Source organism: Atractosteus spatula, chromosome 3, assembly GCF_055471065.1.
Source record: "Atractosteus spatula isolate fAtrSpa1 chromosome 3, fAtrSpa1.hap1, whole genome shotgun sequence".
NCBI classification, from domain to species: Eukaryota; Metazoa; Chordata; class Actinopteri; order Semionotiformes; family Lepisosteidae; genus Atractosteus; species Atractosteus spatula.
Window position 1 is genome coordinate 66,629,725 of NC_142708.1, and position 20,833 is coordinate 66,650,557.

At 51.7% G+C, this 20,833-nt stretch overlaps 2 protein-coding genes across 2 annotated transcripts; both read right to left on the bottom strand.

Annotated features, from left to right (window-relative positions):
* Positions 1–1,912: 1,912 nt before the first annotated feature.
* Positions 1,913–8,670, bottom strand: spag7 (sperm associated antigen 7). The gene is made up of 7 exons (XM_088911716.1): positions 8,418–8,670; positions 7,284–7,351; positions 6,238–6,326; positions 5,924–6,008; positions 5,401–5,490; positions 5,111–5,267; positions 1,913–4,523 (listed from the first exon to the last, which is right to left on the bottom strand). Exons 1-7 carry the CDS (start codon positions 8,584–8,586, stop codon positions 4,405–4,407), a joined length of 777 nt encoding a protein of 258 aa, XP_088767842.1. The 5' UTR covers positions 8,587–8,670; the 3' UTR covers positions 1,913–4,404.
* Positions 8,671–10,118: 1,448 nt separating this feature from the next.
* slc25a11 (solute carrier family 25 member 11) lies at positions 10,119–19,929 on the bottom strand. Its single transcript, XM_088910203.1, has 8 exons — positions 19,746–19,929; positions 18,002–18,154; positions 16,425–16,631; positions 16,246–16,336; positions 15,500–15,590; positions 13,623–13,722; positions 13,424–13,475; positions 10,119–12,754 (listed from the first exon to the last, which is right to left on the bottom strand). Exons 1-8 carry the CDS (start codon positions 19,820–19,822, stop codon positions 12,599–12,601), a joined length of 927 nt encoding a protein of 308 aa, XP_088766329.1. The 5' UTR covers positions 19,823–19,929; the 3' UTR covers positions 10,119–12,598.
* Positions 19,930–20,833: the final 904 nt, after the last annotated feature.

The window sequence follows — 20,833 nt, forward strand, 5'->3', positions numbered from 1 at the left end:
TGTGGGCTGTGTGTGTCCGGGTGGTGTGTTTCTGTGTTGCCGAGGGCTACACTCTTGCTGGGCTGTTCTGTGGCTGAGGTTGTGTTTGTGGGCTCTAAAACAGGTGGAACTGAACTCTCCGGTGCTGTGGGCATCAGGCTGCTGGGTTTTTCTCCTGTTTCTGGGGGAGGTTTCTCCAGGTCGGCCTGTGTTTTAAGGTCTGTGAACTTTTCCTCGAAAAGCTCCAGAGCGGCCTCACTGCCCTGTATCATCACTGTACCATTGTGGTAGGTGTTGACAGTCAGGACAGTGTCTTCTACCTCGCTGTCGCCCCCTATGGAGATTTGCCTGCCTTTGCTGATGCCCCTTCTGGTGGTGTTTGTATAATTCTTACACACAGCTGTGTGCCAGGCATTCGGATGCTCAGTAAAAAAGAGCAGGTTGGTTTTTATGTGTTTTTCTCCTGCCTGGCAGTAGTCAGCAATGAGGGTCTCTGGGTTTTCTTTCATCCAGGAGTCTTTGTACTGTTTCCTGGTCTTAACGGTTTTCGCGTCCTCAGGGTACTGGAGTACTGTGCTGAGGGGGCAGGGCTGCTCCAGTGGGGCTGTATTCTGCTCTGTACTCATCTTCCTCTTTTAAATACAATGGGCCCAGGTGAGAAGAGCAAACAGACGGCCTGGCTCGGGCGTTTTGAATACAATCAGCCCCCTGTTGCTTGGGGACAGGTTCTTCAACTTTGGCCTTTTGAGTGTAGTGGGCCCAAGTGGTATTTTGTTTAATTTAAACTTTAAGGTAACTTTTTCTAAAGACTTTTTAAACTTTTATCTAGCAAAGCAGTTCAATTTTTTAGAGGCCTCTTCAAGAAAGGAGAAGAAAGAACAGGGCTTACCAGGTGTTTTTCGTGTTGGTGGCTGAGTTCTTGGCTTCTCCTGATGCTGCTTCTATTTTCCCTTTCCTTCTTGTTTCCTTTGGTGTACTTTTTCTTACTTTCTTGTCTTCTTATTCTTATTTCCTTGTTTTAATTATTCCTTTTCTGTTTGTTTCTCTTCGTCTCTTGGGGATTTTTCTTTTTGGAGTTTTTCCTCAGGTCCTTTATCCTCAGGTGTAGCTGTGTCTTATAGTTGATCTTCAGTTTTTTAGATGTTTGCTTTGTTGATTTTTTTTCCAATGGCAAATTATTTCTTTACTTCTGTAGTTTTCTTTAGTTTTGTTAGATGTCGCCTTATTCCTAGACTATTTGTTCAGTTCCAGAAAACAATAAAATCTCAAAGAAATTAGGAGCTCATCTTCTGTGCTGCCTCCTCTATCTCTCTGTCAGTCTGAGTTTGCCAATCACACACCAGCTTACTGATCTCTGTCTCACCCCTTCATGGTGTACCTGCCAATCATGTACTTTGCTAACTTACCCCAGCTCCGCCCCCCCAATCATCAAATTGAACTGTCTAAAGTTACTGATCCACTTGAAACCTTTTAGTCTTTAACAGGAGAAGGTCTTGAACAACCTGTTAACGTCAAGACTACTGACAAAATCCACACGGCAGCCTTTTTCAGAATGGACAGTGACCCAGAGGACACAAATGGAGACAATGTGTAAATACATTTGAAACTGAAAGCGGGGGCACTTCTTTACACAAAGAGTGGTGGGTGTGTGGAACAAGCTGCCCAGCCATGTTGAAGGCAACACCCTGACTTCCTCCAACAAACTGCTGGACAGGATCTTGGGATCAATTAGCTACTAACGAACAAACAGGGTGGATGGTTACAAAGAGCAGGCCATTCTCACGTTGTAATCATGGGCTTAATTAGTCCAGATGAGGCAGATTTTAACCGCTAGAGGCCAGAGGAGAGGTGTGGGGAGGAGAAACAGGAGTTCCCACCATCAGACACCGTTAATGTTACAATATATTTCACAAAAAATATCCTCAAAAAGCCATTTAAGAGCACAAACACAAAAGTTTAATTTAAAAAAACAACTCAGACATCGCAACACATGACACTAATAATCAAGTGGGGCCCCCACATTCCTGTACCCCAAGGAGATTTCTAAGTCTACTGCGGTACTTTAAAACTCAGGTCCGCCTAATCCTCCCCCTGGCGACCCCAGAATCTGTTGACCCATGACCCAGCTGATAATTAGTTATTTCAGATTAACTATTAAAAAAGTATAAATAACTTGTTAAAACCAGCTGCTATTACACAAGCATAAATGACAGAAAATATCGAATTAAAACAAGAACCAGGAATTGAGCTGGTCTTCATTCAGGGCTCAGCTGGAGCGGGTCTGGTTCTGGGGAGTCCTGCTTTCTCTGAATTAGGCGAGTCTCGATGGGGACTTTGAGAGCCCCCCCACTAGATCGAGTGACCCCTTGTTCTGAGACCAGCCCCCAGATCTGATCACCCTTGTCCACATTTAATTTAGAGGGTTTTGTGCTGGAGAGAAGGGATAAAGTCATCCAATCAAGCTCTAATTGGACCAATTGAAAGCTGGTGGATTCCAGATCCCAAGGACAGCAGCTGTGAGCCTTTGGCCCAGAGATCAACAGAGGAGGGGTCACCGGTTATTGGTTCCTGACATCTCAATACACAGCAGTCTGATCCACTCCGGGTTTTTACAATGTTAATGATCAGACTCCTTCTGCACAGCAGTCTGATCCACTCCAGATTTTAGCAGCATCAGGAGGCTCTCAGAAAAACTGTACCGATTTAACAGAAAAGGCCAGTATATTCAAATGTTTTTTATCTGCATGTTTGTATGTGACTTAAAATAAGTAAATAAATAAAATAAAAAAATAAAGTTATACATCTCCAAATCCCAGTGTTGCTTTGATATAAGAAATATCTGTAGTTGCTAAAACCTGGTGTGGATCAGATTTCTGTGCAATGGGAGTCGGTCTCTCTTCGAACCAGGCCCTGGTGGCACAGTACATCTTAAGCATTTAATACCTTTAAAGCGAAGGAACATCAAATACTTCTCAGTGTGAACATCCTCAAACCCAAAGCCACACTTATCACGTCGGTTCTCTTCAATGACTCCACGCACTGCTGTACCCTCCCGCCCCCCCAGTAAAGAAGGAAAACAAAGATGAACAGTTGACAATGATAAAACACTAAAAACAAAAACGAAACTGTATCCTCACCATGAAGGAGAAAGATGATGGTAGGGAGGAAGGGCAGCACAACTAGTTTACGTCGCAATCAGAGAGAGGCACAACTTACTTTAAAATCTCTTCAAATCTGGGGTCCCCTACCACGGAGCCAGCTAGCCTAGTCCAGTCAGCACGGGGGCCACCGGACCCCAGTCCGGCCAGCGCTTTTCCCAAGGACTCCCTGGAGCCGGTCGCCTGCTTTACGGATCAGGTTCAGATGGCCTTGCAGACCGTCTGGACTGCGGCTGTCCGAGAGCAGGAGTGGACGAGCCGGTGACCGACCTGTCCAGCGCAGCCGGGCAGCGCCGACTCCCGCACCGGCCCAGATTAAGCCGCTTACCAACGGGCCACCACCTCCTGTACACCTGTGGGCTGCAGGACCAGTGTGCGGCCGTGAGCCCGTACTGTGGCACCAACGTGCAAAGGGGAACAGTCTCACGACACATGTGGGGTTCCGGTCTGTGACCCCGTGTACCCCTCCCTCTGGACGTCCACGGAGCGATGCAGGGATCCCGGAGGGACCCCAGATCCCAGACAGGAACCAGCATCCAGGGAATCAACTTTATCTCCCTGTAGGCCTTCTCTAGCTGGGCCACTAGGGGGAGCCCCCTGGCCTTGGCCCTGTGCCAGTGGTATAAAACCCAAGGTCATTTTACAGCCGTAATCCTACTTCTTATTCCTGCTGCAGGGTGACAGCCCAGCCTCTCAGACCTGAGGCATGTGCTGTAATCTGTTTAACGATGATGCATGATCACTTCACTATCTCGAACCCCAAATCTGGAACCATAATCTGCTCCTTCTAACACTTCAAAGACAGTTTTAGAGAATATTTTCTCACCTCAGGAAAGTTCGATAGCCCGCCCCCACCCTCTCCACAGGGATTAAAAACATGCGTCTCTCCCATTGCGACTAAACTGAGCGGCTGGAGGCAGCTGGAATTTGACCATCCCCACGCTAACAAAGCGAAGAGCTCGGTAACGAGCGGCGGGTGTTTGAATCAGAGAAGCTCCCGGGCCTGCGAACGGACTGAGGCAGGGTGCTGGAGGGGGTCAGAGGTGGCTCGGACTGAACGACGACCCCTTCGAGGAGCCCCAGAAATGCAAACGCCCACCGCTGATGTCCGACGCACAGCTGCAGCCTCGCGGCATGCTGGGAAACCACGTCCTCTCAAGGCCGCGGGGGTTCCGGACCGCGCTTTACCCAGACAGGCCAGACACACACAGCCTGAGTTCACTAACCACCCCCCCCCCATGTCCCCATATACACAACCCTACTATATTCAGGAGGTGCTGCTGCCCCCCCCACTCTCCTCCTCCCCCCTCCTCTGCCGTTTCTTGGCTCTGATCTCGTTCATCGCCTCTTCGATGGAGCGGGTGTCACGCTTATTGGCCACGGGCACTGCAGAGAGGGAGAGAGACAGGGACAGATACAAATTAGAGGAAAAGAGAGGGGGGAGGGTGAGACAGACAGCTGCACTCCCACAAGCAGGTGTACAAGGAGCCAGACAGCGCAGCAGGCAGGCAGACAGGCAGGTGGTTAAACAGGCAGGCGGTCAGACAGCGCAGCAGGCAGGCAGACAGGCAGGTGGTTAGACAGGCAGGCGGTCAGACAGCGCAGCAGGCAGGCAGACAGGCAGGTGGTTAGACAGGCAGGCGGTCAGACAGCGCAGCAGGCAGGCAGACAGGCAGGTGGTTAGAAAGGCAGGCTGTCAGACAGCGCAGCTGGCAGGCAGACAGGCAGGTGGTTAGACAGGCAGGCTGTCAGACAGCGCAGCAGGCAGTCAGACAGACAGGCTGTCAGACAGCGCAGCAGGCAGTCAGACAGACAGGCGGTCAGACAGGCGGTCAGACAGGCGGTCAGACAGGAGGTCAGACAGGAGGTCAGACAGAAGGGTGGATAGACAGCAGGCAGACTGGTAATGGGTGCACAGCGAACAGGCAGACAGGTAGTTGATGCATATTAAGTAGGCGCCCCGAGAGACTCACCGCAGCCGTAGGTGCTGTTAGCCTGCAGAGTGTGCGCTGCGTCCTTGGCAGCTGCGGTGCCGATGAGGTGGCTATACTTGTCCCTGTAGTTGCTGTTGGGGCAGACGGCGCTGCTGTCGGCCTGTGTGTCCCTCTGCTGCTCCAGCTGCGCCAGCTCCTGCAGACACAAGCCACTCTGCTCAGGAAGTGTGTGAACTGGCAGCAGGGGTCTGGGGTGGTCAGGGTCTGTTTGCAGGTGTCACTGTGCATTGGTGGGGAGGCGCAGTGTGCTTGGGGGTGACGTATCTCACCTTCAGACGGCGTTTCTCTTCAGCTTTCTGGGGGTTCCACTCCTCCCCCCGACGGTACGCATCTAGTTCCTCGTCTGAGGGAGCAAACTCCTGCAGGACACATAAACACAAACACTCCTTCACACAAAGGAAGAGACCGACAACAGCAAAGGCAGAGTGAGACAGACTGGGCACCAGACAGGCTGAAAGAGAGAGACAGTGACAACAGCACAGGCAGAGAGAGAGACAGAGGGGACCCCAGACATGCATAACAGCACAGGCAGGCAGAGAGAGAAACAGACAGGGCCACAGAGTCTTAGAAGAGACAGAGAGAGGAATTTTACTTTCACTTTATTTAACTTTTATTTTATGTTTTGTTCCACGTTAATTTTATTATTTTTATTTGCTTTGGCAACACTGATTGTACCCATCGGTCATGCTAATAAATGCTAATAAAGCACCTTGAATTGAAAATTGAATTGAATTGAGGAAGGAGAAAACACAGACTAGTAAGGTACACTCTGGTTTTGTTACAAATTCCTACCTTTTTGAAGATCATGACGTAGCGGCTGTCCTCATCCTCACCGAAGGAGAAGGAGGTCAGTCCCGCGACCTCAGCCACGTCGTGCCTGGGAGGAGAGGAACGGGTCGATCAGTGTCCATTACTGTGCAACGGTGCAGTTCTGCATATTATCTGTAAGATTGTCTTTCTATTGGCGAATCCACTCATCCATCTGTGCCTGGGTTGTGTGACTCTGTACAGGTGTACGATGGGAGTGTTGTGCTGTTGTGCAGAGTTGTTGTGGGGTTCTCCTACACATGGCTGCGTTGTGCGGCATTGTGCTGTTGTGTACTTACAGGATGCTCCTCTCAATCTTGCCCATGGGCGCATACTTCTTCTTCTGGAGAGAACTGTCCTGGATGAAGTCAGACACCTCCTTCTCCATCTGAGGAGAGGTGGGGCAAGGGGGGGAGGGGGTCAGTGAGACTGGCAGCGACAGAGCAGAGGGTACAGCCCAGCCCAACCCAGTAGAGTACATCCCAGTATAAACTAGTACGGCCCAGTACAACCCAGTGGAGTACAGTCCAGTATAAACTAGTACAACCCAGTCCAACCCAGTAGAGTACATCCCAGTATAAACTAATGCAGCCCAGTACAACCCAGTGGAGCACAACCCAGCATAAACAAGTACAGCCCAGACCAACCCAGTGGAGTACAGCCCAGTATAAACTTGTACAGCCCAGACCAATCCAGTGGAGTACAGTCCAGTATAAACAAGTACAGCCCGGACCAACCCAGTGGAGTACAGCCCAGCATAAACTAGTACAGCCCAGTCCAACCCAGTGGAGTACAGTCCAGTATAAACTAGTACAGCCCAGTCCAACCCAATGGAGTACAGTCCAGTAAACTAGAACAGCCCAGTCCAACCAAGTGGAGTACAGTCCAGTATAAACTAGTACAACCCAGACCAATCCAGTGGAGTACAGTCCAGTATAAACAAGTACAGCCCAGACCAACCCAGTGGAGTACAGCCCAGCATAAACTAGTACAGCCCAGTGGATTACAGCCCAGCATAAACTAGTACAGCCCAGACCAATCCAGTGGAGTACAGCCCAGTATAAACTAGTACAGCCCAGTCCAACCCAGTAGAGTACATCCCAGTATAAACTAGTACACAGGCTGCACCCCCCCTGCTCCGATCGGGACACAGGGTGCACCCCCCCTGCTCCGATCGGGACACAGGGTACAGACGTGTGGTTGAATCCCTGACTCATTGACTTATTTCACGAAATGGCCGGGTCAGATCCTTGGATTGACTAGCTGTTAAATGCCAAGACTCGTTTGTCCCCTTTTTCCTCTAACGAACCAGAGACGTCCAGTCCACTACAGCCGGAGCCCTTACCCTCTTCCTGAATTCTGCTTTCTTCTTCCTCTCCTCCTCCTGCATCTTCTTCAGCTGGGCGGCCTGTTCTGAAACACAGAATCCAGCTGGCTTTACTGGGCTCAGTGAATAGGTACACACCCCCCCCAGGCATCAGAAAACAGTGTGTCTGCAGGGTGTCCGGTCCTGGTCTCAGGAGGTCAGTGTGGAGCACTTGGAGCAGGGACCCTCATCTACAGTTTATAAGGGGTGTATCACTGTCAGTGTGACTTCCCCCCCTGTCTGTGTGTCTCATGGAGAGGAAGCTGGGGTATGCGAAAAGACAAATTCCTAATGCAAGAAATTGTATGTGGCCAATAAAGTGATCTTATCTTATCAATGGGGAGGGGGAACAATACAGTACTTTTTTTTTAATCTATCAAATTAATTTTTTTTTAATTTTTGTTTTAACACACAAAGCTCGTGAGCTGTGCACAAGTTAATGACTTAGACTCTAAGTCTTAGAGCACAGAACGTGTTAAAACGGTTTATAAAAACCTTTACCGTGACCTAACAGTTGCAGTTTCGATTTCTGGGAAAATACCATTACAGGATACCTTGCGGTTTTAGGGTCCCAGCGATTAAAAGAGGAAAGACGAACACTGTAGTGAAGAGGGGTGGGTGTGTTTTTACTTTTTACTCTCTGTTTTTACTAAATAGACAGAAAACGTTTTTTTTTTTGTTATACAAAAAACAAAATATGTAAATAAATCGCACCGCATACTACACAGACGATTTCACAGATTGGCTCTTGAATATTTAAATATGTAAATCCCGGATCTGAGATTGGCCAATCAGATCTCGGCTGTGCAGAGAGCGAAACGGCCCCAGAAACTGAATGTTAATATTCATGACCTCGAAAAAAAACTGACGGCATCGTCGACCAATAGGCGCTGCAGAGGGGCGGAGACCCTGGCCAATGGTGATGAAGAACAGGAGGGGATGAAGACAGCGAGCGCACAGTTCTCCTCGGAGAGGCAGAGAGGGAGACCACAGTAGGTGGGGGTCGGCTTTCGAGCGCAACATTAATAAATTTCCGTTCATTTGCAGGCAGAGCGCCTTTGTAAGAGTTACCGAGAGGTGTTAAAAGGTTATAAATCGCGATTCGGGTAGTACCTCGGGCCTTCCGGCGGCTCTCCTGGTCGCCGACGCTGGGAGGCTTTTCCATGGAGCTCAGGATAGAGCCAAGGAGGTCCGCCATCGTGGACTGACTGAATGACACCGGAAACACGGCGCTTAAAGGGAGTGCCCGAGAAGGGGGGGGGCGGGGGCGACTTGTACCCATGCGCACGGTGGCCCCTGGAGATTTTGTGATCGGCCGACGAAAAAAAAACTCATGTTGCGGTTTGAAAATCACGCGGCTTACGGACTCCTACTTACAAAATAGTATGTTTCACAAGTACTGTGGTTAACAAGGAAAGTAAATCTGGAAACAGCAGACGCTTTAAAGTTTCGAGAAAGTACAGTAACAGGACAGTGTAAAAAAAAAACTCATAAAGTCGAATTAAAACGTGTAGTTCCCAAGAGCTGTGGAAAATTTCCAAATATTATTCTGCATTTTTAATAAATGCCGGTTCTATGAATTGCGTTTGTGTACAGGAGGGAACCAGCTCAATCTCCGGATTTAAAGGCACGGGTAAAGGTTTATTCCATGCTGAGAAGAGACGAGACAGCGCCTCGGCCGTGGAGCCTTCTTCAGGTGCGAAGAAACAGGAATGAACCTTTGCTTGTTCCTTTGCAGCCTACGCCTGCTGACGCAGCTCCCGACATGAACTCGATCTCCAGCCGGGCGGCGCTCTCAGATGGTAGAGGAGGGAGAAGGAGCTTCACCAGCTGTGTCGAGGGAGGGAGCGAGTTATTATGGGCCTCGGCTGCAGCACAAGCTCATAGCGGAATGTGAACAGGACACTGGGCACAGCGCCTCTACTTCATTGAGCAATAGGCTCTTAATCATGTGTGTCCTATACTATTGGCTGTAACAAGCAGTCATACTTGGATCAATAATTAATTAATATTCCATCCATCTTCTGCTTCCTCCAGTTCAGGGTCGTGGAGGGGGGGGGGCGGAGCCGATGCTGGCACGGAGTGGGCACAGGGCACCAGTCCATCACAGGGCACCCAGACACCCGACACCCGGAGAAGGCTCCACAGCCGAAACTGTTGTGTTTTCTTCTCTTTTCAGCATGGAGTAAACCTGTTGTTCCTTTACAAACACGCACATTTCAGGATCAGTTGTCCCAGAAGCCAGTTACACCCTACTGGTATGTCTTTGGTATGTGGGAGTACAGCAGAGCACCCAGCAGAAAGCCACATGCCAATAAAATGCAAATTCCACGCCAGCAGAACTCCATATCATCACCATGTTGCCCCTCAATAATACTCATACCCATAATTCTTTGCTACCCTTAACTCCTGCCCTAGGAGGTTCACACGTAGATGCATAAATCTATGGCGATGTAAAATGTCAGAAAAGTTACAAACACCAGGTCATCTTCAAGTATGTCATTTAGGAGTCAGTTCCCAACCTCCACCACTCTCCCTGTAAAGGAGCATCTCCTGTTTCCAGTCTCGAAAGCTTCTACACTCAAAATGTCCCCTCGCAGACCCCTGGTGGTGACTCCCGTCCCACAGAAGACCCCCAAGAGCTCCCGTTCGCTGCCTGCTTTGCTCTTGCCTGCGGAAAACCGTTTCCTGGGCATCTGCGCAGCTGGCGGTTCTGCCTGCAGCACCGCCAGCAGACGGGTGGAGGCAGACGGTGAAAATCGGGCACTGAAAAGCAAACCTGCAACCCAGCTCTTAAAGAAACAGGCACTCGACTGAGGGAAAAAAAGATGTAACGTTTATTTTTGTTCTAACATTCTAGGATCAACACAACTGGGTGTATATATATCTGCTGCCTCCCTGCAAAGCCATTGCTTTCCATGATTCCTGAATTTGCTCCGTTAAATCCGTAAAAATAAACTCCCAGAAATCCCAGGGGCGCCGAGATGAGGGATTCACATTGCACGAAGGATTCGACACTTAACCGTTCTTAGGCGCCATGTGAAGGCTCAAGCCCATTCCATACCCCACCCTCTGCTTTCACCAAGGCCGACCCCGCGAGAGAGCGATGACACAGTCGCACTGAGAGCAGGGGCGCCAGAGCCAGGGCTGGGGGCAAGCGTGAACATCGGTCTGCGCCAGGGGAGTCGCGCATGGGCCCTGCTGCAGATCGGAAACGACAGAGCGTGGGTCGGTTCCGGTGACCCCAGGTTCCGAAAGCTTCTCGGAAACGGCGAGGGAAGGGGATTGTTGTAATTGTATAGTGACTCTGATGCCCCCTGTCCCTGTGCCTTTGGTATAATGTGTATATATTTAACCAGACCCAGAATAAGCGAGAAGCTCTTTACCCTGCAGTGCACACGTCTCTCAACAAGCGCAAAATGAAAGGTGCTGAACACGCGTCGCTCAGCTCTTTCCCCTAGAGGAGCAAGAGAGACGCCACACTGAACACTTAGCACAGCAGCAACACAGCACCCCGTGCAGAGGCTGGATAAGGACATCCTGCTCTGCTGAGGACCGGAGGGGAAGAGAGCAGTTTACAGCAGATCTATCAGATCTAAACAAGCACCATAGAGCAAAGAGATTGAGTACAGCAGGTTTCTTTAGCCCTGGTTCTGGAAAGGCCCGGTACAGTTAGTACAGGAGCCTCCAGCCCTGGATCCAGAGAGCTCCGGAACAGTACAGGAGTCTCCAGCCCTGGATCCAGAGAGCCCTGGGTCCAGTCAGTACAGGAATCTCCAGCCCTGGATCCAGAGAGCCCTGGTCCAGTCAGTACAGGAATCTCCAGCCCTGGATCCAGAGAGCCCTGATCCAGTCAGTACAGGAGTCTCCAGCCCTGGATCCAGAGAGCCCTGGTCCAGTCAGTACAGGAGTCTCCAGCCCTGGATCCAGAGAGCCCTGGTCCAGTCAGTACAGGAGTCTCCAGCCCTGGATCCAGAGAGCCCTGGTCCAGTCAGTACAGGAGTCTCCAGCCCTGGATCCAGAGAGCCCTGGTCCAGTCAGTACAGGAATCTCCAGCCCTGGATCCAGAGAGCCCTGGTCCAGTCAGTACAGGAGTCTCCAGCCCTGGATCCAGAGAGCCCTGGTCCAGTCAGTACAGGAGTCTCCAGCCCTGGATCCAGAGAGCCCTGGTCCAGTCAGTACAGGAGTCTCCAGCCCTGGATCCAGAGAGCCCTGGTCCAGTCAGTACAGGAATCTCCAGCCCTGGATCCAGAGAGCCCTGGTCCAGTCAGTACAGGAGTCTCCAGCCCTGGTTCCAGAGAGCTGGATAAGACCTTTGGGTCAATTAACTGTGCCAGATGGGCTGGCTGGGCCGAACAGCGTACTCTTATGTGCCACCAGAAACTGCTGATTTAATGGCGACTTATGTTTGCCATTAAGATGGGGCACTCGAGGAGCAATGCTGGAGATACACGGACAAGAGATTCCAACTGCACAGCAATCTAAACCACTTGAGGGTTTACAGGGATGAGAATAAGACTCCAGATTTTAGCTTGTTTTAACAGCTATAGGTGGCTCTTGAAGAAACTGTACTGCTGAAAATGAGCCTGCTTTCTTTCTTCAGATCTTAATTCTGCATGCTGCTCTTTGAGCAATTTGGCTTAAAATTAGGTAACAACTGTCACCTTTCATACCCTGATGTTGTTTCTATGAGAGCCTCCAACAGCAGGAAACAGCTGGAATTGGACATGAAAGCTATGGACTGGCAACACTAATATCTGGGACTGCTATGCAACAGGAGTGGATGAAGATCTTCCTACAGTTGTTCCTGCCAAATACAACGTATGAAAAAGTGCAAAATCATGTTACAGAACAGTCCTATCACTTCAATGGACAGATACACCACTGGCATTCACACACAGCAATCCATTTAACCTTGAAAAGAAATACATCAGAACCGTCTCGCCTTCTCTCCATCTCCCCCTTACCAAAGGTAGTCTCATTTAACCAATTAATCAGACCCAATTAAGTGCTTGATTGCTGAACACAGGAGGACAGGGGGGGTCTCAGTGTCCAGTAAGTGCTGTGTTGACCAGAGGATGGAGGAAAGAGAAGGAGAGGGCCTGCTGACAGAGAGAGAGAGAGTCTGTCCACACACAGTCTCTGTCTGTCTCAATGTCCCCATTCTGTCCCGGACATGTCTAGATCTGATCCTCTGTTTATTGTCAGCTTGCCCTGTCCTCTCCCCCTCCCCACACATATTGATCTGTCCATCTATCTGTGTCCAGTGCTCCCTCTGTCCACCTGGCTCTCCTCTAGGAGTCCAGGAAGTAGATCTTGTAGAACTTGTTCATCTGCTCCAGGAAGATGAAGGTGAGCACGGTGTGCGGCCCCAGCCTGGCGTAGTATGGAGTGAAGCCTTTCCACAGACTGAAGAAGCCTTCCTTCCTCACCACCTTCACAAGCACATCCTGAGAGAGAGAGGGGTTAATATAGACCCACTGGCCACTACAGTCAATTAACACTGCACTGAGAGAGAGGGGTTAATACAGACCCACTGGACACTACAGTCCATTAACACTGCACTGAGAGAGAGAGGAGGGTTAATATAGACCCACTGGCCACTACAGCACATTAACACTGCACTGAGAGAGAGGGGTTAATACAGAAACACTGGCCACTACACTACATTAACACTGCACTGAGGGAGAGGGGTTAATACAGACACACTGGACACTACAGCACATTAACACTGCACTGAGAGAGAGAGAGACGGGTTAATAGAGACACACTGGACACTACAGTCCATTAACACTGCACTGAGAGAGAGAGGGGTTAATAGAGACACACTGGACACTACAGTACATTAACACTGCACTGAGAGAGAGAGAGAGAGAGGGGTTAATAGAGACACACTGGACTCTACACTGCACTGCCAGAGTGAGGAACAGAGGACACTGCTTCTCCTTGAGCTAGTATCCTTATGTAAAGGATGAAATTGAGCTGAGCCCAAAGGAATTTCTCCTCCCTCTCTCGTTAAAGGTCAGAGCCCCATCTGTTGCAGGACATTATAAAATTCAAAGCACAGAGACAACACCCAGGGAAAAGAGAGAGGAGAGCAAACAGGGACAGAGACTCACCAGGCCATTCTTGTACTCCGGCTTCCCGTCGATCATCCTCATGTTCTGGATTCTGTGACAGAGAGGCAGCAGGGAGAGAGAGGTGAGTGACAGAAAGAGGCAGACAGGCATGAGAGAGAACAGTGAGAGAGACAGAGGCAGGAGGGAGAGAGAGACAGGAAGGAGAGGTTGGAGAAGGAAGCAAAGAGGGAGAGAGTACCTTGTCTTGACAATGTCAACGGGCATGGAGGCCGCTGTGGTGACTAGTCCACTGATCATACTGGCACAGAAATGGCACAGAATGTTATCACCAAAATACCCTATAAGGGAGAGAGCAAGGGGTTAATACAGACACACTGGACACTACAGTCCATTAACACTGCACTGAGAGAGAGAGGGGTTAATACAGACACACTGGACACTACAGCACATTAACACTGCACTGAGAGAGAGGGGTTAATACAGACACACTGGACACTACAGTCCATTAACACTGCACTGAGAGAGAGGGGTTAATACAGACACACTGGACACTACAGTCCATTAACACTGCACTGAGAGAGAGGGGTTAATACAGACACACTGGACACTACAGTCCATTAACACTGCACTGAGAGAGAGAGGGGTTAATACAGACACACTGGACACTACAGTCCATTAACACTGCACTGAGAGAGAGAGGGGTTAATACAGACACACTGGACACTACAGTCCATTAACACTGCACTGAGAGAGAGAGGGGTTAATACAGACACACTGGACACTACAGTCCATTAACACTGCACTGAGAGAGAGAGGGGTTAATACAGACACACTGGACACTACAGTCCATTAACACTGCACTGAGAGAGAGGGGTTAATACAGACACACTGGACACTACAGTCCATTAACACTGCACTGAGAGAGAGAAGGGTTAATACAGACACACTGGACACTACAGTCCATTAACACTGCACTGAGAGAGAGGGGTTAATACAGACACACTGGACACTACAGTCCATTAACACTGCACTGAGAGAGAGAGGGGTTAATACAGACACACTGGACACTACAGTACATTAACACTGCACTGAGAGAGAGAGAGACGGGTTAATAGAGACACACTGGACACTACAGTCCATTAACACTGCACTGAGAGAGAGAGGGGTTAATAGAGACACACTGGACACTACAGTACATTAACACTGCACTGAGAGAGAGAGAGAGAGAGAGAGGGGGGTTAATAGAGACACACTGGACACTACAGTCCATTAACACTGCACTGAGAGAGAGAGGGGTTAATACAGACACACTGGACACTACAGTCCATTAACACTGCACTGAGAGAGAGAGGGGTTAATACAGACACACTGGACACTACAGCACATTAACACTGCACTGAGAGAGAGGGGTTAATACAGACACACTGGACACTACAGTCCATTAACACTGCACTGAGAGAGAGGGGTTAATACAGACACACTGGACACTACAGTCCATTAACACTGCACTGAGAGAGAGGGGTTAATACAGACACACTGGACACTACAGTCCATTAACACTGCACTGAGAGAGAGAGGGGTTAATACAGACACACTGGACACTACAGTCCATTAACACTGCACTGAGAGAGAGAGGGGTTAATACAGACACACTGGACACTACAGTCCATTAACACTGCACTGAGAGAGAGAGGGGTTAATACAGACACACTGGACACTACAGTCCATTAACACTGCACTGAGAGAGAGAGGGGTTAATACAGACACACTGGACACTACAGTACATTAACACTGCACTGAGAGAGAGAGAGACGGGTTAATAGAGACACACTGGACACTACAGTCCATTAACACTGCACTGAGAGAGAGAGGGGTTAATAGAGACACACTGGACACTACAGTACATTAACACTGCACTGAGAGAGAGAGAGAGAGAGAGGGGTTAATAGAGACACACTGGACACTACAGTCCATTAACACTGCACTGAGAGAGAGAGGGGTTAATACAGACACACTGGACACTACAGTCCATTAACACTGCACTGAGAGAGAGAGGGGTTAATACAGACACACTGGACAGTAGCAGCAGTGTGTTAGCAAGGCGGAGAGTCCCACCTGTGTCCAGAAGGAACTGTTTGGACTGGGAGTAGGAGGCCAGCTGCGCTGCATTGACCACCACCGCCCTGGCCATGGTGGGGATACAGCCCTGAAACACACAGCGGATCGCCAGTCTGTAAGTGTGTGCCACAGCCTCCTCTCCAAAACCCCAGACCCACCCCAGTCGGCGCAGCTCCCTCCCTCGTTGGACAGGCAGATAGCAGGAGCCACTCAAACAACCTGGCACGTCTCCGGGATGTGGCAGAAAACCCACTCCAACTCAGGAAGAACATGCTGACTCCACCCAGACAGTCACCTGGGGCCAGAACTGTACCCAGGAGCTGTGAGGCAGCAGCGCTGAGCCACCATCCTGTTGCACTGATGTGTGAATAAAACCACAGTATCATGTACTCACTGTAACACGCTGCAATTACACCCCAGTGTGGTGGATTCACTGCCACACACTACAGAGGGAGCAGAGGGGCGCGGGGCTGCGGGAGCAGCAGTACAGCAGAGGGGCGCGGGGGCTGCGGGAGCAGAGGGGCGCGGGGCTCCGGGAGCAGCGGTACAGCAGAGGGGCGCGGGGCTGCGGGAGCAGAGGGGCGCGGGGCTCCGGGAGCAGCAGTACAGCAGAGGGGCGCGGGGCTCCGGGAGCAGCAGTACAGCAGAGGGGCGCGGGGCTGCGGGAGCAGAGGGGCGCGGGGCTGCGGGAGCAGACTCCAGGGGTGCCGTGACTGGCAGAGACACAGCGGGAAACAGCCTACCCTCCAGAGCGTGGTGATGCCCTCCTCCCGCGTGATCCGCACCAGGGCGTTGAACACATTGGAGTAGCCTCTCCTCTGGGCGGGGGGCAGGCTTGGGCGACAGAGAGAACGAGGGAGACAGAAGTCAGCGGGTGAGAGGAGGAGGGACGGCAGCACGGGGCGCACAGCAGATCCCTCACCGGCCGTCGGCGGTCATGCGGATCAGCGCCACCTCGGCCGGCGTGCCCACGAAGGCGCCGGTGGCCCCGGCCGTCATGCCGATCAGGGCCTTCATCAGGAAGGAGGGCGGCTTGCCGTCGGTGCCCGTCATCTTCTCGAACAGCACCGTGTAGATGCCCAGCCTGGTGGTGGTGTAGGTGGCCTGGCGCAGCAGGCCGGCAGACAGACTGGGGGGGCAGAGAGGAGAGACAGAGGGGTCACACTCAGACACTGGACGACACGCCCCTGGCGGCTCGGGGTCCCTCTTGCAGCCGTGCCCTGCGTTCTCAATATCGAATATACCGGGCACAAATTATCCAACTTCCCAGACACCCACTCCAGTAGTTTCCTGCCTTCCCAAAACACCCCTACCTGGCATGGTAACTGCCCCTGTCCCAGGACCCACAGTAACTCCCTGCCCCAGTGCCACGGTAACTGCCCCTGTCCCAGGACCCACAGTAACTCCCTGCCCCAGTGCCACGGTAACTGCCCCTGTCCCAGGACCCACAGTAACTCCCTGCCCCGGAGTCACGGTAACTGCCCCTGTCCCAGGACCCACAGTAACTCCCTGCCCCGGAGTCACAGTAACTGCCCCTGTCCCAGGACCCACAGTAACTCCCTGCCCCGGAGTCACAGTAACTGCCCCTGTCCCAGGACCCACAGTAACTCCCTGCCCCAGTGCCACGGTAACTGCCCCTGTCCCAGGACCCACAGTAACTCCCTGCCCCTGAGTCACGGTAACTGCCCCTGTCCCAGGACCCACAGTAACTCCCTGCCCCGGAGTCACAGTAACTGCCCCTGTCCCAGGACCCACAGTAACTCCCTGCCCCAGTGCCACGGTAACTGCCCCTGTCCCAGGACCCACAGTAACTCCCTGCCCCGGAGTCACGGTAACTGCCCCTGTCCCAGGACCCACAGTAACTCCCTGCCCCAGTGCCACGGTAACTGCCCCTGTCCCAGGACCCACAGTAACTCCCTGCCTCAGTGCCACGGTAACTGCCCCTGTCCCAGGACCCACAGTAACTCCCTGCCCCGGAGTCACAGTAACTGCCCCTGTCCCAGGACCCACAGTAACTCCCTGCCCCGGAGTCACGGTAACTGCCCCTGTCCCAGGACCCACAGTAACTCCCTGCCCCGGAGTCACGGTAACTGCCCCTGTCCCAGGACCCACAGTAACTCCCTGCCCCAGTGCCACGGTAACTGCCCCTGTCCCAGGACCCACAGTAACTCCCTGCCCCGGAGTCACGGTAACTGCCCCTGTCCCAGGACCCACAGTAACTCCCTGCCCCGGAGTCACGGTAACTGCCCCTGTCCCAGGACCCACAGTAACTCCCTGCCCCGGAGTCACGGTAACTGCCCCTGTCCCAGGACCCACAATAACTCCCTGCCCCGGAGTCACAGTAACTGCCCCTGTCCCAGGACCCACAGTAACTCCCTGCCCCGGAGTCACAGTAACTGCCCCTGTCCCAGGACCCACAAGAACTCCCTGCCCCAGGGACATGGTAACTGTAACTCCCCTGGAACTAGCTGCCCTGCCGTGTGAGGATCTGCCCCGTACCCAGTGTAGATGCCCCGGACGCCCTCCTTGCGCAGGATGCTGCCCACGGCGTGCAGGCTGGTGCGGTACTCTTTCGTCTTCACCCCCTCGCCGCTGAGCTGCATCCGGTTCTTCACCAGGTCCAGGGGCTGGACGAACACCGTGGCGCCCATCCTGACACACACGCAGAGACAGACAGTGAGAGGAGCAGGACCGTCCCGCAAGGAACACCCACCACACTCCTGCTTCACAGCAGTCTGATCCGGTCCACACTTCACCAGCTGCACAGCAGCAGCAGCTACAGAGGGACGGAGAGCAGGCTTGTCTACTGCACAGCCTCTTGAGGCTCCGACACAGACGAGACCACAGGGAAACATCTTCACATGGACTAAGACAGCTACAAGAGCTCAGGGTAGCCAATCCATAAAAAACAATAAACAGAAAGAAATCCTTTCGGATGGCGGTCGTGCCAAACCAGAAAGCTCGTGCTCTGCTTCATAGCAGATTTTTTCCCCATAGGCTGTTCAGAAGACTGTTTCCTGTTCGATTCTGCTCTCGGCGATATTTCTTCATTTCTGAAACGCCTCGAGAAACAGCGTGAGCACGGGGGGGGCCCAGGTGTGAAGCGCTGTGTAGCGGCGACACCGACACTCACTCCTGCCGCCCAGAGGTCAGGGGCCCCCAGTCCCGCTCCTGGAGGCTCCCACAGCTCCGGGCTTTCACTCCAGCCCAGCTTCTAACCATGAAGTTGCCTGACTGGATCTTTTTTTTGCGAGAATTTTTGTCTCATCAGATGTTTGGGATTTTGTGTTGCAGGACGAAGTGCACTAGTTGAAAGGCGACCTCCTGCGTGTTTAAGACCTGAAAACACTTCAAATTAATCCGGTTATTAAGTTAACGAAGGGGCCGATTGCGTAATGTAGAGCTTGGCTGGAACAAAAACCCGGAGTGTAGATCTCCAGCACCAGGATTGGGAGCCATTACACTAACTTATCAATCCAATATTAAACACCTTTGCTTACTCGACCCAGCATGTTTCCCCATTCATTTTAATTCTGGAGGGCGATTTAAAAAAGATTCTGAACAGAGATGCTCTGTTGCCAATTCGTTTCCACACGGCAGTAGTCTCATCGGATGTGCCTGCGCGAGAGGTCAGGAGGTCACGTTTCTCTTCACGATCAACGGTGATCCTTGACCCCGAGGGGACAAGTGGAAACTACGTGGAAGTGCATTTTAAACCGAGAACAGGGGGCAATGCTTTACACAAAGGGTGGTGAGGGTGGGGAACAAGCTGCCCAGCCGTGCTGTTGAAGCCAGCAGCCTGGATGTTTCCGAGAAGCGGTTGGATGAGAGCCTGGGATCGATCTGGAGCCATCTGGGCAGAATGGGCTCCTCTCCTTTGTGACCTGCCTTATGTCTTTTGCCCTTTGATTCGGACTGACATTTACACTCCTCTCTTGTGGAGAGCACACACGCACACACAAGAGGCACCACAGGGGTTGTGGAGAGCACACACACACACGGTGCGCGCAGCTTAATTCCCCGACCCACACGGACAGGACAGAACGGACTCCCCCCTGTCCAGCACAGAAGACCCGACCCCACCGCAGAGACCAGTCCCGGCAGCAATAACGCAATAATGTACCACGTCATGCTTCTAACGCGATTTGTTCCCTGTCGCAGGAAGCGCTGTGACCCCAAATCTGCTCCGGAGCGTCTCCCCCCCAGGCGGAAAGAGCTCAGCCGTGCCAACGGCACCACTCACCCGGCCAGACCCCCAAAGAGAAACTTGATGGATTTGGGGGACGTTTTGGGCTTGCTAGCCCCCGCTGTCGCCGCCATGGTGCAGTGAAAACGCAACTGCAAAGCCTGACGTTGCCCGGACCCCTGCTTCCAGCTCCTGTTTAAAAAGCAAGGTGACACCGCAGCGCGCGCACGCAGGCGCGCAGGCGCCGGCAGCCAATCGCGAGGCTCCGTGAGGTCACCAGCTCCCGGAGCGCGCACGCCTGACCCCTTCTTGGCCCCGCCCCCGCTAGTCCTTAAAGGATCCTGCCGTATTAAATTATTCAACATAAATTATTCAAGAATGTATTACCCTCCTCCTGTACCATGACTGGTACATTTATATAACTCATTCAGTGTAAAGAGGGACATGAGACGCAGTAGCCGTCAGCACACAAGCCAAATGAGCCAAATGGAATCACCTTTCTAATAAACTAATGCTTTTTAATAGTTTTGTACACTTTAATACTGTTATATTACCTTTTTAAGAACAGATCTATCTTCACCATTACCAAATGTAATCTATTCTTCTTTTTATATAAAAAGAGGGACCGCTCACCCTGCAGTCTGTGTGGGTCTTAATGCCCCAGTATAGCATCGGGGACACTATACTGTAAACAGGCGCCGTCCTTCGGATGAGATGTAAAACCAAGGTCCTGACTCTCTGTGGTCATTAAAAATCCCAGGGCGTCTCTCAAAAAGAGTAGGGGTGTAACCCCGGCGTCCTGGCCAAATTTCCCATTGGCCCTTACCAATCATGGCCTCCTAATAATCCCCATCTATGAACTGGCTTCATTACTCTGTTCTCCTCCCCCCTGAGAGCTGATGTGTGGTGAGTGTACTGGTGCACTGTGGCTGCTGTCGCATCATCCAGGTGGAGCTGCACACTGGTGGTGGTGGAGGGGAGTCCCCATTACCTGTAAAGTGCTTTGAGTGGAGTGTCCAGAAAAGCACTATAGAAATGTAAGCAATTATTATTATTATTATTATTATTATTATTATTTTATACTCTCTCATACCAGGTTGATAAGCTGGGGTGGAGTGATAACACTAACGCCCTGTACAGGAACG

Coding starts and splice junctions, on each gene's coding strand:
- spag7 (XM_088911716.1), bottom strand. CDS start 8,586: ATGGGTACAAGTCGCCCCCGCCCCCCCCCTTCTCGGGCACTCCCTTTA. Junction 5,491..5,923: donor ACGTCATGATCTTCAAAAAG/GTAGGAATTTGT, acceptor TGTGTCCTGCAG/GAGTTTGCTCCCTCAGACGA. Junction 4,524..5,110: donor TAACAGCACCTACGGCTGCG/GTGAGTCTCTCG, acceptor CCCTCTCTGCAG/TGCCCGTGGCCAATAAGCGT.
- slc25a11 (XM_088910203.1), bottom strand. CDS start 19,822: ATGGCGGCGACAGCGGGGGCTAGCAAGCCCAAAACGTCCCCCAAATCC. Junction 16,632..18,001: donor GTCCGGGGCATCTACACTGG/GTACGGGGCAGA, acceptor CTGCCCCCCCAG/TCTGTCTGCCGGCCTGCTGC. Junction 12,755..13,423: donor CGGAGTACAAGAATGGCCTG/GTGAGTCTCTGT, acceptor TCTCTCTCTCAG/GATGTGCTTGTGAAGGTGGT.